The sequence below is a fragment of the Chiloscyllium punctatum genome, chromosome 5 (assembly GCF_047496795.1).
Source record: "Chiloscyllium punctatum isolate Juve2018m chromosome 5, sChiPun1.3, whole genome shotgun sequence".
Taxonomy (NCBI): Eukaryota; Metazoa; Chordata; class Chondrichthyes; order Orectolobiformes; family Hemiscylliidae; genus Chiloscyllium; species Chiloscyllium punctatum.
In genome coordinates, this window is record NC_092743.1 from 38,858,683 (window position 1) to 38,875,072 (window position 16,390).

The 16,390-nt window shown below is 41.8% G+C and overlaps 1 protein-coding gene across 2 annotated transcripts in view; it reads right to left on the reverse strand.

The window, feature by feature from the left end:
- LOC140477002 (uncharacterized) overlaps positions 1–16,390 on the reverse strand; it is a 67,159-nt gene that overhangs the window by 22,898 nt on the left and 27,871 nt on the right. Inside the window, exons 2-4 of one of the 2 annotated variants that reach the window (XM_072570075.1) lie at positions 8,602–13,920; positions 5,584–5,706; positions 1,494–1,778 (exon numbers count right to left, since the gene is read on the reverse strand). In XM_072570075.1, coding sequence (XP_072426176.1) covers positions 1,494–1,778; positions 5,584–5,706; positions 8,602–13,920 — 5,727 coding nt within the window. Of the gene's footprint in view, positions 1–1,493; positions 1,779–5,583; positions 13,921–16,390 lie in introns of both variants that reach the window. The other variant, XM_072570074.1, reaches the window with a different exon arrangement.

The window sequence follows — 16,390 nt, forward strand, 5'->3', positions numbered from 1 at the left end:
TAATCACATTAAAAACCAGTCATTACTCACTGCTACGTTCACAGTCACACAGTTTTCTCTGGTCTGTCTCACCAATGTCTACATCAGTATAATTACTATTCTAAGCAAACAATAGTTTTCTTAAAGGCAATATTGAAGCACTATATGCACATGCAACGCTTTCATATTATGAACACTACAGACTATTACAATTTAGCATGGGGTTGATAAATAGCCCATTTGAAAGAGAATCCTCCAATGAAAAACTGTTTATGAAGTACTGTAATTTGACACCAAAATAGTGTACAATCTGATTCAGCTTCAGGTTTGCAAGGAAGAGGAATTGGGTGACAGTTTGCAACAGAGAAGGAGGACCTAGATAGCCCCAGCTGCAAATTAAATCCTGGTTACAAACGCGACTCCACTAATGAAAGCTCATCCTGCCAAAATCTCTTTTCCAAATGTTGGATCACTTGAGGGAAGCTTGCCCTGATAGCTGCTTGAACAGGGTTTTCTCCTGTGCTCCCCTATTCTAGTCTCCTTGCAGTACTGATGTCCTGGAACAGATGCCCTGGAGCCATCCAAGATTAGCCACCTCCTTTCTAGGCTAGAGCCCCCACATCTCTGCAGTGCTTTCTCAGTGTAGCTCAGACTTTTGAAATCAGCGTGATGATTGGAAACACTATCGCAAATGAAATGTGAAGTACATTTAACTGTGACATGATCAACTGGCCCAGAAACATACCACCTTTGCAGGATGTTTCAGAGTGGTATATATTAAATATCAAATCTAGTTTCATCCCAGCTCCCTTTCTCAAAACACACCACTAATACTGAATATCAGACTCCAACTTAAGAGTGCCAAAAATAACAGCAAACTAAAAAGCAGATTCGCCATATGACATCAAGTTCAGCCAGTAAACCTCGCCAATGCTTCTGTAAGTCAAACTGGTAAGTGGTCTTTCAGCCTATTGAATTCCAACTGCTGGTTCCAACAAAGCTGCCGGTCTGTAGTACAGGATAAAAAAAAACATGTTGCATCAGCTGTCAGGCCTGGAATCCAGAGTTCAAAAAGGTCAGTGGATGGAGAGATTACAATTTTCTTTTTTAAAAAAGCCTACTGAGCAGCTTGCACCTGTCCAAATTAAACCGTGCCCTGGTTTGACACAATTCTTCATTCCCAACACTGAAAACAATCTGGAACTGTTTACACGGCTGTGCTGAGGTAGGGCACAGGTCCCAGCAGAGATTCTCCCTCATCAGCAAACCTAGACCACTGTCCTCTTACGTATTCCCAAAAGAATCTCCCAGTTATTATACCGGTGACTTAAAACAAAAGTACTCTCCGGATGTGGGCATCACTGACAAAATCAACATTTATTGCCCATTCCTAATTACATTGAAATGTGATACAAATCTGATTAGATATTTCAGAAGGCAAACCGAGTCAGTTAAAACTGGGGGAACTGGAATCACAAATAGAAGGTAACCCTCCTCAGAAGGTTACTTGTTACCTTTGGAGACAGAGACAGTCTCATGTATCCTTTGCCTCTTTGGGATCTGGGCATCACTGGATTCAGTTTTAATAGTGCCTTTCTGGGCAGAGATCTTGCTCCTGCCATCTCTCAGTGGGATTGGGAACGGCAGCTCACTCTCACTGGAAGAACTTGAATCTGACGGACTAAAAGCATGATGTATCCTGCGATCGGGCTCAACATCCGAGGACCTTGCTTCAGCCTGGACAGAGTGAAGATGGTCAATCCTGCGGCACTGTTCCAGCTGTGCAGACATCTGCAAGGCTACCAAAACAAAAACCTGTTTTCACAATTTTGCTAAAAGGAACATTTTAATTACAACTTAGACTGATTTACTTTTTTAATATCAAGAAAGCAATGTAAAATGTCACAGGCCACAGCTCCACCAAGTAGAACAGAGAAGGTGGTGAGAAGTGTTTTGAAACTGTTCTAAATTTTCCTCGTTTAAAAAGTCTATGAAATATTTATGGTGTCTTCACTCCAGCTCTTGAAAGTTTAACACCTGAACCATGCTTGTTCCTCGCTGGCTTCTCCAATTTCAAATTGGTAAGCCTGGATATTTGGAAAAGGCTACCACTTTGAGGTTTGTAGGGAGCGGTTTAGTGGAGCAACAAATTGAAATTAAATGCAAAATAGCAAGAACCTCAATTTAAAATGCAGTCTACATTTGCCTCAGTCGAAACGCGTTCAAATCTCACCCCAGAGACTGGCATTCCAGTGAGGGAGTACCACACTAATCGGGAGGAGATTATTCCATAACATTATGCAGGGGAGAATTCATCTGCTGCTCTTCAACGTCTGAGTCAATAGGTATCCCTTGTTCATAGTGAACAATGAGAAGACAAAAATACATTTCTGGCTCCAAAACATTGAGAATGTCCTTAAATATAATATATAAATGCATAAACAAAACATTGTGAATGCTGGAAATGTTGAGCTGGTTGGGCCTGTGCTCATTACAGATTAGAAGAATGAGGGGTTAAATCTTATTGACACAAAATTCTGAAAAGGCTTGTCAGAGTAGACACTGAAAGGATGTTTCAGAACTGGGGGGTAGAATTTCCAATTCAAGGAGATCCCATTTAAAGATAGAAAGAACCAGGAATTTCTCCTCTCAGGAGGATTAGTCGTCGTAGGAATTCTCTTCCACAGAGTGGTGGAAAGCTGGGTCACTGAATATATTCAAGGCCGAAGCAGACAATCCTGATCAACCAGTGAGTCAAGCGTTATAGCAGACAGACAGGGCAGTGGAGTGGAGGCCACAGATAAAATCAATGATGATCTTGCTGGATGATAGAGATTGCTTAGTGGCAGAATAGGCTACACCTTTCCTATTGTTTTGTGGTCTTATTGCAAATGATTCATTCAATAGCTGGTGTGAAGAAAACATTGACGGTGCTGGATACAGCAAAGACATGATAACATTCCATTTGTAGCACTATGCTCCAGACCTCGTGACAAACTGCTTCAATAGTTACAACACTGGTACCTAACTACCAGTGTGGAAACATGGCATTGATATGTTCTGCCCACAAGAACAGAACAATTCTAACCCAGTGAATTGCAATCCATCAACTCAATCTCATAGTAATGGAAGGGATCATTGACTAACAAACAGCTTTTATACAACAATAATCTGCTCACTGATGTTCAGTTTGGGTTCCGCTCAGACCACTTAGCTCCCAACCTCATTTCTGACCAAGGTTACATCTGGACAAGTGAGCCATATTCTAGAGAGGAGATCACACAGACTGCCCTGGACATCAAAATAACATTTGATCAAATGTGACAAAGACCCTAAACAAAACTGGAGTCAATGGGAATTCAAGAGAAAACTTCTACTTGTTTGGAGTTATACCTATCATTGGAAGATGTCGTTAGAGGCCAATCATCTAGCCCCAGGGAATCACTGCACAAGTTCCTCAGGATAGTGCCTTAGGTTCAACCATCTTCAGTTGCTTCATCCAACACCAAAAAGGTCGGAAGTGGGGTTGTTCACTCACTAACAATTGCACAATGTCCGGCACCATTTGAGACTAAGTTATTGAAGTAGTCTGGTGTTCCTCTCCAAGTTGCACATGATCCTACCTTGGAACTATATTCGACAGTGATGGGTCAAAATCCTGGAACATTCTCCACACCCCACCCCCGACCGCCCCAGAGCAGCACTGTGGATGTATCTACACCATATAGAGTACAGCAGTTCAAAAAGGCAGCTCAGCACCACCTTCTGAAGGGCAATTTGGGATGAACTACAAAAATTGGTCTTGTTAATAAAGTCTAAATGCAAAGAATTGGTTTTAAAAACAAAACACAGAAATTAAGATTTTCATGGGGCAGGGGAGTGGGCAGACCATGTCACAACTGAAAATTGATAAAATTTTAAGCTAGAAAATCTAGACATACACACACTCTAGGTTGTACAAATTCAGAATTCACCTCCCAAAAAATGCTGTGCATGCTAGGTAAGGAATGTGGAACATAAAGGGGGTAAAGGAAGTTGAAATACCAAATGAGTCAATCTTACTAAATGGCAAAAAAAAGTGACTCAAAAGAATGAACTCAGCACTCTACATCCATGCCCATACTAGTGTTCCTCCCTCACCCATTATTGCAGTACTCTATACAGAGGAACTGCAGAGGGGGTCAGGGGATTGACAAGGAAAGCTGTCATTTTGTGCAATGCTCTTTCCACGGCTGAATAAATAAGTTCAATAATAAAGGCACCTATCAGAATAGGCCTATGGTCTTGAGAGCCAATGAAATATTTCCGAAGTGTTTTTTTTCAAAAGAAAGCATATATATTCACCCAAGGACATGGGCATGAGCATGCACACTGGTTAAGCTGGCACCTATTGCCCATATCTTGTTGCCCTTGAGAACCTGTTGCTTTCTCACCCAAAGCCACAACTTCAAAGCTCAAACTCTTCATGACTTCTCACCCACTGGTGGACTTTCAGTTGTAACAGTTTGTGTTGAGAAAGTTTCTCTGTTCGGATATCCTTCTTGAATTCTGCAATCCATTTGGTACATACCCATAATGCCATTAGGGAGGGAACTCCAGGATTTTGACTCAGTGACACTAAAGGAACAGTGATATGTTTCCAAATCAGGATAGCGGGTGGTATGGAGAGGAACTTGTAGGTGGCGGTGTTCCCAGGTATTTGTTTCCCTTATCCTTCTAGATGGAAGTTGTTGGAAGTTTGGAAGGTGCTGTCTAACGATCTTAGGCAAATTTCGACGGTGCATCTTGTAGATAGTACACACTGCTGCTAGTGAGTGTTAGTGATTGCAATGTAAATGAAACACAGTCATGATGCAATTCAGGGGTACACAAAAGGGGGGCAAATTTTGGCATCACAAGCTCCAAGACAACAATGGCCACCCTGGAGCTCTAATGGAGTTGGAACAGCTGCACACCCATTTTAACAGCCAGGCCCTGCTCTCAGGCCTCCATCAACCCTGTCACAATTTTCACTGAAGGGTCACAACTTATAAACCACAAATTGGATTGTCACAATTTTGAAAACATTTGAGATGCACCGATCTGATTAAATGACAGAATAGGGCTTGAGTGACGAGAAATGTCCAACTTCTGTTTCTAGTTCTGTAGCTTTACCTCTCAGTTCAAGCTTTATTCCAGTTATGATACATGCCAGGAATTTGTACACTGAAAGCTCCCACAAAGAAAGAAAAGTAAAATAAATCACGTTTTTAAAAAGGTGTTGGTTGAAGGCTAAATTTTAACCAAGATAAAGAAAAAAAATCCCTGCTCTTTTCCAAAGTATCATTCAAGTCCAGCAAATTGGGCAGATCGATTTAACGTCTTATTCTAAGGATGTAACCTCCAACAGTGTAGTGCTCCCTCGATACTGCACTCAAGTACTGGAGTAGCACTTGAGCACACCACCTTTTTATACGAAGGTGAAAGTCGTGTGAACCAAACTAACACATTGAAATAGAACAAAACTGTAACAAAGGGGTTAATATATTCTAGTATATGATGTTTAATCAATAAAAATTCAAACACATTTCAATTCTCATCTTAAACAGAACAGAAACTCCTTACCTGTTGCTTTCTCATCCATTTCCACCGCTTCGGACAGCTTAAACTCTCCATGACTCTTATCGTCTGCTAGTGGATTTTCAGTGGTAACAGCTTGCGTTGAGTAAGTATCTTGGTCCTGATGTCCTAAAGTCAGTTTACATGATGGGGAGGATGACACAGCAGAAAAGCAGTTGTTAGCCAGCTCAGGAGAGGTTGTGGCAGGAGCTTTATCTAAGGAGGGAAGGTCTAAAACCGAACAGATGGGCATTGGAGCAAAACCAAACTCTGTCATTGAAAATGTAGTAGGAATGTTACTCAATGTAACATGAGGACATGCAGGAGATTTATCTGGAGGTCTGCGAGATACATCAAGTAATGTATCAAATGTTGGTGTCTCTGCCCGTGAATGACCAATGGTGGCGAGATGCTCGGAATGATGTGAATTACCCAAATTTTTATCCTGAGTGTTGTTACCACTCACATCAAGCGAAGTGTGGTGATAAATGTCAACCTTTTCTTCTCCAGCATTACCCACCAGGCAGACAGGCATTTGATCTTCCACTGGTGCACTATTGTCTGTTTTGTTAGAATATAACTGTTCACTTTTCTGGGTGTCCACAGGAGCATCAGATATAGTTTGCTCTACGTCGGAATTGGAATATGAATTTGCCACTAAACCAGGAATATCATTGAATTGGCCAGTTACCAATCCTTCAGAATCCTGGCACTGAGATGAATCCAGACCATCAGGTGGACCTTGGTCTAACTTTCCATCTTCTAAATCTGTAGGTGCCTTCATAGGCAACTCTCCCTGTACCACTATGCACTCCTGAATGGTATCTTGTGCCATTTGACATACAGAAGAGATGGATGAATCTACCTGAACTGGCTCTGATGGAAGGACAGGAGGGACACTGATCTCAGCATCCTCTGATCTGGAAATACCGGATGTTGAGATATTGGATTCATCAGTGGGAATATCGAGGTCAGCTTCTTGTGCAAATTCTGAAACCCCAAACAATGACATTACCTCAGAAACTTCCTCCACTTCTGAATTTGCTTCCTCAGCTAAATCATGGCTCCTTTCATTGAAATGGGAAGCCCAGGCTGAGTTTGACCCATCTGGTGTTTCACAAGTCACATTTTCGTCAGGAGCATCTATGGTCACAATGCAATCATCAGAACTATCTTGTTCAAATAACTCCACAACATCATTTGTTGAATTTCTAGAAGCCTCCAAACATTCATCGGTTATTCTTTGTGCAGTCTCTGACAATGTCAAGGCAGAAGAATTTGATTCTCTTTCAGAGACTGAGATCTCCAAATTATAGTAAGATTTTGATGCAGTTGTACAGATTTCCTGTTGATGACCATCTACTGTTGAAACTGGGTTTGAGAGCTCAGTTTGAGAATTGGTATCTCTTTGTTCTAAGTTTAAATCCTCTACTGATCCAATACTGGGACCTGGTGATATTGCAGAAAGTTCAGTTTGGCAGGAATCAATACTTGCTACAGACTCCAGAAGATCTGCATTAATGATTAGATCATCTTCTATTTCTGATACTGGATTTACAATCTTTAATTCACACCCATCATCTCTCAGTGGGGGATCTGAGAGTTCAATTTTTCCATTGTTATTTATCGATGTTGCCTCTGCAACTTTGAATGTATTAACATCGCCACCTAGTGGAATACTGATGGAACTTATTTGATCATCTCTTGGACTCTCATCCAGGTTCACCACATTTGTATTGTTTTCCAGCATTGAATCAGAATTACGATCAGTGACTTGCGCATCATCTATAGCCTTGTTTGCACTATCCCTCAATGTCAATTCGACCGTCTCAAGTTTATAAACATTACCTTCGGGTGAGCTGTTAGAGAACTCTATTTCATCAGCAAAATGATGAGATATGGACATATCCTCTATCCCCATATCACTTTGTGACCCATCAGTAAGCTTATCGTCTTCACCTTCATAATCATTAACAAGATTATCATTAATTCGTTCTGACACATCTATGATCTCCAAATTATTAGGTGCATCATCAAACAAATCCCTCTCTTCTGGGAATGTGTCCATGACTTCTGATTTACAAACCTCAGATCCAGGTAATATATCGGAGGGCTTGGTTTGATCTACATCTGTTGCTTCACTAGAATCACGTTGCAATAGGTTCCCGAATGTTGCCACCTGGGAACTATAATCTCTTGAATCCTCTGACAAGCTAGTCGAATTTTTTACAAGTGTTTCTGAGTATTCAGCAGCATCACAGATTTGTGAATCATCTAACATTTTGTCTTCACATATCACTGTATCATCAGCCTCTGATTTAGAAGCAATCCCTAACAGATCAGCATTGTCTCCTAGTCCACAGTTGGAGACCTTCAACTGATCTTCAGAATCCCTTTGCAGCTTATTTATGGCTGCCTTGGTAGGATCCACACACTCAGTGGTAATACCTGGAATGGCTAATTTGTCTACATCATCCCCTTCTAAAACATCTTCTGCCTTTCTAGTTATAGTCTTTGATTGAAAAGAATTATCTTCTGATGAAATATCGGAGTCTTCATCTTTATCACCAGTGATGGTACATTTACAGACATCATCTTTTGGTAATATGGGAGGAACTTCTGCTTGACAATCATCATTTCCTGCCACTTTGTCTGCATTTTCTAATTTACCAGCATCATCCCCGCGTTGTAGGCTGGCAATTTCCAACTGTCCTCCAAAATCTTCAACTAGCATATCCAAGATCTCTAATTTGAGAGCATAATCTTCGGGTAATGCATTTGACACCTCCAATTTCTTGTCTTCGTTGAACATTGTCCCTACAACACTTGAATCAACAGAACAATCTTCTGAGTTACTGCTAGAAAGCTTGAACTGATCATCTTTTGGCACCTGGTTTAAGATTTTATCAACAATATCCCCTGGTTTTAAAAGACCTAATTGATTTGTATTATCTGGTAAACTATCTAAAGACTCTGCTTGATCATTATTCACTTCCTGCATTGTATCTAAATCTTTTAACTTACCAGCATCATTGTATTGTAGCACATCAGAAGATTCCATTTTCCAATCAGTATCTGCCAGTAGAGAATCAGGAAGTTCATTTGAATTATCATCCCCTTCGGATAGAGCGTCGGAGTGTGTTAATGAAGGAGGGTCAGTTTCTGAAATAGAGGCTATAGCCTTTAATTGGCCACCAGAACTTCCAGTCTCAGTATCTGGAAGTGCTACAGAATCAATACATTCTTGTGATGAAGAGAGATTTCTTGATAAAGGATCTGAACTTAAATCAGGATCAGACAAGTTGGATTGATCGCTGCCACCTTTGGCTTCTACTTCAATGTGTTCTTGGCTTGCACTGGGATGAGCTGTACTGTCTCCTATTCCAACTTCAATCTGTTGACTTCCAAATTCTTGATTTGGTTTCTCCAATGGTTCAGAGTACCTAGACTCAGCGTCACTGACCAACTGCTGAGATACACCTGCATTACTTTTTGTACTTTCTAATAAAGTCATGTCCTGTTGAGCACTTTCTTGTAAAGGAGGGTCGGTCTCACTGGTAGGATTATAAATTTCCAAGGCTTTTGTCAATTCAGGATCTTGAACGGAGGGCACGTGCTCAGATAAATCGGACTCACTGCTCATGTCATAATCTTCTGTTTCTGATGAGGAACTCCTCAAGGATGAAGGTATTGGCTCACTTGCAAAATCTTCCAAGGTTTCCTTCATTGAATTGTCTAATGGAACGATATTCATCACTTCCTGGTCTATGTTGAGAGGCTCATTACGCTGCTCCACCAGATTATTCCCCTCCAGGTTCATTTTTGATGCTCCAGCTATCTGCTCAGGACTTGCCAAATGTGAAAGGTTATTCAGTCCTGTATTTGTTGAGGAGTGGTCTATACCAGATAAGGAGAGAGATTCTTGTGTGACTAACTCAATGTTTTCACCAAAGCTTTCAACATTGGTTACATAGTCAGGCAATGGCATATCCCTGAATCCCAAAGCAATGATGCTTTTACACCCAATGGTTGGTCCACCTTCAGGTGATATTTCCGTAACAACTTCAGTCATCTCTGTGCATGAAGAATCAAATGGCTCTTGGACTATATTGTCCTCCAAGGAGTATAGTTTGGAAGGAGACAGTGGCCTGAGCTCTTTTCCATGATTAATTATACTTTCTGATCCACTGAGAGGGGATGACACAACTGTGTTTGCATTTTCTGCATCTGCTTGGGAAGAACTGACAAAGGAAGATTTTTCAGTGTCTTCAAGAGTTAGATCATCATAAGTGCATGGATTGTCAGCTTTCACAAAGACTGACATCAAACCTTCATTGATATTGTCATTAACACTAGAAGAATCTGCAACTTTCCCAAGGACATATTGACTAGCATCACATGACTGTTGGGCAGGGTAGACAGAGTTGTTGCTTTCAGAATTTGATTCACTTGAGCTGACATTTGGCAAGTCAGCATCACCAGGCAGATCAACAGGCAAATTTAATGGCATTTCAACATTGGGCCCTTTGTTCACGCCATCTTTAGACCACACACTGGCAACTTGATAGCAGTAATCATCAAACTTGTTCATACCTTCAGGCAAATTAGAAGCCAGTTCAAAGTCAAGTTCATCTCTAGCAATGTCCTGGGTGGGATTGGTATTTTTCAACTGGGAAGTGGGGCTTGAACTTGCTTCTGTTGGTGTGGGCTCTTTTGTAATCTGCCATGTTGTTGTTGTTTCACCACAGCTCTCTGATTGTACCTGACCAAAGATGGGGAGCAATTCCACCTCTGGTGACTGCCTTTCGCTTGGCTCCAAGTCATGAGTCATATCGTCAAAAGCTGACAATCCAGATGACAGATCTTCACTGTCCGAATCAGTTGAACACATCTCATTCTCTTCAACCTCAAGCATCATCTCAGGGAAAATGTCTTTTGCAAACCCAAACAATGATTTTTGCTCAGACAAATCTGGTGTACTGGGGGAGGGCTGGGAAACATATATATCCTCAGATAATGGATCGGTTTGTATGGTATACGTCTGTGAGACTGTAACACACACTGAAGCTGGCTGCTGTGAGATTTCTGTAATTAATCGTGTTTCACCTTTATTGTCATGGTCTGTGCCCTCAGGTTCTTTCCTCCAAGTCTCTTGCGTTTTTATTTCAGTAGGAGATGGTTCCTTACCATCATCTGAATTAGATTTCTCAATTTGCAAAGATGCCATTTCACATGTCATACTAGTAGCACAGTAGGTTTCATCTGGTCTAGAATCTGATGAGGAGGTTGAAGATGACATTTCCATCTCACTCTCACTTCCTGAATCAACAGATTCACCTTTTGATCCTTCAATCTGTACGTCAGTAACTCCTGAGAACAGGACGTAATGTTCTGGAGCAATTCTTTCATCTTCTCCCTCAAGAGATGCAGAAGCAGAAGATTCTGAAGTCGTATCTTGAAATGCAAAAGTCTCGTCAACTCCTGCAGTGATAGAGGTCTCTGATAGGGAGTAAAGATATGACACAGAACTGTCTTCTTCTTCATCTCCAACATTACAGTTACCATCAACGTGATCATCATTTGCATTACCAACATCATCTTCAATATTTTCTAGTTCTGTCTCAGTTGGGGACACCTCAGACAGTGAAGTAACTTCAATAGACTCTGCTTCAAAAATAATGCTACCTCTAAATGACAGCAGTGTTGCAGGTACCATTCTCTCATTACCAACACCCAAACCAATAGCTTCATTGGGAGACTGGAGTAACGTTGAAGTCCCCACTTCACAACAGCTTGCGATGTCAGAGTCTTCAGATGAACAGCTAACTTGTGTGGAGCTGTAATTTCTACTGGGTGGTTGATCACTTGGAATGCAAAGCTCAGAAGGTAGTGGCACAGAGCTTTCAAGCTTATCATCTACAAAAGAACTGTCATAATCAAAATTACAAAGAGCATTGGAAACCTTCCTGCATGACTCTTCCAACTGTAAAGTGGACTGAGATGGGATTGAAGTTTCAAGTTTTGAATCAAGTTCAGTCTTTAATTCCATGCCCTTTTCTTCATTGCATGTATCAGCATAATCTTCAACAAGCTCCTCCGAAGAAGCAAGAGGAGCATAGTTAGTCAAATCTTCATATTGTTTACTATACTCATGCTGGTCCTCAGTAGAAAGCAAATTGTTACCTGTTGTGCAAATTGTGCTATCCCCACTATGACTTGTATTTCCATCTTCCTGTAATAGGTTCTCAAAGTCTGAAGGCAGGCTCCTAGGTGTTGTTTCATAACAACTAACATTGTCATGTGCTCCCACGGATATTGTGCTTTCTTCCTCAAGTGGATCCTGAACAGGTTCAGTCGGATAATGCCCTGTACTTTCACCAATTTCTGTGCTTACATTTGGCATACACAGCCCTATTGGGTCATTTGCATTACTGGGTGCTACAGCTATTTCCTCCAGACCTGCTTCAGTCTTTTCATAATTTGATTCACCACGAGTGGAGCATCTATACTCCCTACTATATTCTGACTCGGTGGTAGACGCTTCGTCAGATTCTCCATGCTTAGTGGTTGTAGAATTTTGTAATATTGTTTGTGAGCTCCTCAATCCCTGATTAAAGTTACAGTCTGTTGTGTAAGATTGTCGATTCATATCATTTCCCTCAATTAATCTTGGCCCAGCACTAGAAATATCTTTATTTTTAAGATGTTCACATTCTTGTCCATCTTCATCAGCATCATCATCATCATCTTCACAGGTTTCAAGATTTTCACTATCAAATGCTAAAGCAGCAAGGTTATCTTGTGCTTCTGTAAGGCACCTTTCAGTTGATTCTTCCACAGAGGTCCAAGTTTCTTCTTCGATTATACTATAAGGAGAATCATCAAGAGGCAACACCTGGTCAGATTGGTCTTCATTGAGTTCCTCTGCAAATGCAGATAATGATTCTACATAACACGCAGACACTTCCATTGTTTCAACCTCTGTCAGCAGGTTTGGGGAGCATGAGGGTGAAGTGTTTGGGGTGCCAGATGATGTCCAGCTACCTCCTTCTGCAGTTCTATAAGATCCTGAGGGTGAGGTTGGAGGAGAACAGATGCCTTCGCTGCCCTCACTCTCCAGGGCTTCAATGGGCTCTTCATTTAAGCTGAGCTTCGAGTAAGAAAAGTATTTTGGGGCACCACACGTTGTCTTTATTGGACTGGATGGTGCAGAGAAGAAGAGATCGGCATCAGTACTGCACACATTGTCCGCAGTACTGGGATACACAAGCAATTCTTTGGTGTGTCCTGAATAACACAGGGGAATAACAGTGTATCCGATGGTTGTTACTTGGTCCTGAGTTTGAGAAGGTTCAGTCTTTGTATTCTCAGCCCTCAATTCAGTCAGTAAGTGGAGATGATCAACAGGTTTAGGCAGCTCCGCCTTATTGTCTGAAATGGCCCGATGTTCGAATGTTAGTGAAGCCTCATTACTGCTGTTTGCGAAGTTTGAAGAAAGGGCAGCCGAGGAAACGGTTTCCGCAAGAGAGATTGGTTTCTCGCGTTGCGTTTCAAGTGAATCGCGATCCGTTTCTACAATGGGGATATCTGCCTCAACAAGGGGCAACTGAACTGAGGTGTCTGTTTCGGAGTCAGATAGATCCTGATCTCCCTCCCTTTCCAAACCAGTTATTTCTCCCTCTCTGCCTACTTTGGTACTTAGCAGTTGCATGTCCCCATCTGGCTCCTCCCTAGACAGAGTATCTGTCTCTGAAATGCTGCTCACCTCTGACTCTTCCAAGGACATGCCTGTGCTAGCCTCGGAACTATCTTGTCTTGCATCTACAACTGGCTCGGTAGTGGTGGGCGGGCCATCTAATACATGCCTGCTTACTTCTCGAGCATCCACTGTGGATATCCCTGAGCTAATGTCTGCACTGAGGAGCTGTGGCCCATCAACAGTGCTGAGTACAAACACATCTGCCCTTTCATTATCCAGGTCCACTTTGTGCTGGGCACCTTGTCTTTCACTTTCTGAAAGACTTTCCTTGCTGCAAGATGCCGAAGATGACTCAGGGTACGAGCTATCCGTGTCTGTGTCACAACTAGCTCCTTCAGGCTGAGGTCGGGTACCCTCATCAGTTGGGCCTTTGTCTCCAAGGCTGTCAGAAACGTCACTGCTGCAATCCAACGCTGGACCAGCAGATGGCAGCTCGCTCTGTTCCATCCCCATGTACCACGTCGAGCCACCAGAAAGTTGCATCAGGTACGAGGAGTCAGCTGTTGGGGAGGCCTGGGGTGAGGTTGGACCTTTAGGGGTGAGCATGCTGTGAGAAGAGCCACAGGAAACATCAGGGGAAATGTCTGCAGAATTGACAAAAGAAAACAAAAAATAAGCAGATGGATTGCAATCAGAACAAAACCAAAAGTAAATGGAGACAGGGAGAAACAAAAAAGGTGAAGAGCAAAACAGTCAAGAATTAGTATTTTCATTAGATTGTTGTTCATTTCATAGAATCTTACAGTACAGCAGTCCACTTAGACATTCAGTCTCACCTTTACCATTTGTCTTTCCTCATAAACCCATAAGACCATAAGGCATAGGAGTGTAAACAAGGTCATTTGGCCCATCGAGTCTACTCTGCCATTCAAATTCCACTTACTCGCACTCTCCCCGTGGCCCTGAATTCCTGGTGAGATCAAGAATTTATCAATCCCTGCCTTGAAGACACCCAACGTCTGGCCTCCACTGCGGTCCATGCCAAGAATTCCACATAGATTTGCAGGTCTGCGGCCAATTCCCTTTTGAAAGTAGCTATTAAATCTTCTGTCATGTTTCAGGTAGTGCATTTCTAACTTTGGTTTGAGAATGGAATTCAGATTCTCAAATACAATTTAAATGCATGCTCGCCGTAATGATCTAGTCAGGCCTTTATTATGACAGAACCATCTCCAAAAGTCGGCCCAATTCTTCTGAAAAGGAGTCAATTGGCTGAAATCAACACTCTGTTCTGCCAGTCAACCCACAGTTTTCTTATCCCCACATGGTTTTGGAATTTTCTACATTTCCTGTAAATAGGGTGGAAAGGAAAGGACTACTGCCTCTGCTTTGGATAACTGTGACCAAGATGCCATGAATTTCAAAATGATTGTCCAAAGCGAAGAGACAGACAAGAAGAAATATCTTTTAAAGCAGGTTTGCCGGAGCCTAGATACTTCCCGAAGCATCAGAATCATAACACACATTCAATCCATCAACATCCAGGGTAACAGGTCCACTTCTGTTCGTCATTTTTTTAATTACTAGGATGAGAATACAGAAGGCATGCTCAGTAAGTTTGCAAATGACACCAAAATTGGTGGTATGGTGAATAGTGAAGGTTATCTATGATTGCAAACAGATCTTGATCAAAATTAGGTCAATAGGCTGCATCGTAGCAGGTGGAGTTTAATTTGGATAAATGCGAGGTAATAAAACAAGAGAGGGTACATCACAGGTAGACAGTGTGGTTAAGGTATTTAGCACACTTGCCTTCACTGTTCAGACCTTTTGAGTATAGGAGTTGGGACATCAGGTTTTAAGATGTTAGGGTCATAGTTTTAAGATATTAGGAGAAAGGTATAGAGGGGATGTCAGAGGAAGGTTCTTTATGCAGAGAATTGTGAATGGATGGAATGAGATGCCAGTGGTGGTGGTGGAAGCAGAGTCATTAGGGACATTTAAGTGACTGCTGGACATGCACATGAATAGCAGTGAATTAAGGGGTGTGTAGGTTATTTTATTTTACATTAGATTAGGGTAAATCCTTGGCACAACATCGTGGACCAAAGGGCCTGTTCTGTGCTGTACGTTTCTATGTTGAGGTTTTACAGGACCTTAGTGAGGAGTCTTCTGAAGTATTATGGAGTGCAGTTCTGGTCACCCTATTATAGGAAGGATATTAAATTGGAGAGGTTACAGAAAATATTTACCAGGACGTGGCCAGGAATGGAGGATTTGGGATATAAAAATAGACTGGATCCTTTTTCTTTGGAGCATAGGGGGTTGAGGTTTATAAAATCATGAGGGGCGTAGATAAGGTGAACAACAAGAGTCTTTTTCCTAGGGTGGGGGAATTAAAAATTGCCCTTTAGTTTTGAAGGAGAGAGAAGAAAGTTTAAAAAGGATACGAAGGACTTTTTTTTATAAAACACACAGATTGGTTCATGTATGGAATGAACTGCCAGGGGAGATGGTGGATGGAGGTACAGTTAAAACATTAAAAAGACATTTGGATAAGTTCACAAATAGGATAGGTTTGGAGGGATTTGGCCAAATGCACGCCACTAAGGCCTGGTTTGGTTTTTGAAAATGGTCACCACGGACTGGATGGACCAAAAGGGTCTGTTTCCATGCTCGGTGACTCTATGACAATAGAGTTCTACACCCTTGCTTATCCTTCCTAGCTACTACAGTTATCCTAACACCTTTAATGATTTTAGTCATTATATCCCCAGAGTTTTGCACTTTAAGTATGAAATTGGTTCATATTACCTATCCTCATTCTCCTGGCTAGTCTGTCACTTGAAACTGCTGAGTGTTAAAATTCAGTGTCTATGGGTGGAAAGAATCCTGCCCCCTTAGAGAAGAAAACTGAGACTGCTCCTGCAGGGGATGCCAAGACATCACTGTAATTCCCTCATTAACCTAACCCCACTGTCAATATCATACATTGCTCATCACCTCTAACAATGGCCTGCAATGCCTTCCCTTGCTTGTGCCTTGCAGGTGCCAACAGGATGGCCATGGTCTCTGTGGAGAAACATTTAAAAGGGTCATCTGGTTGGGTATATG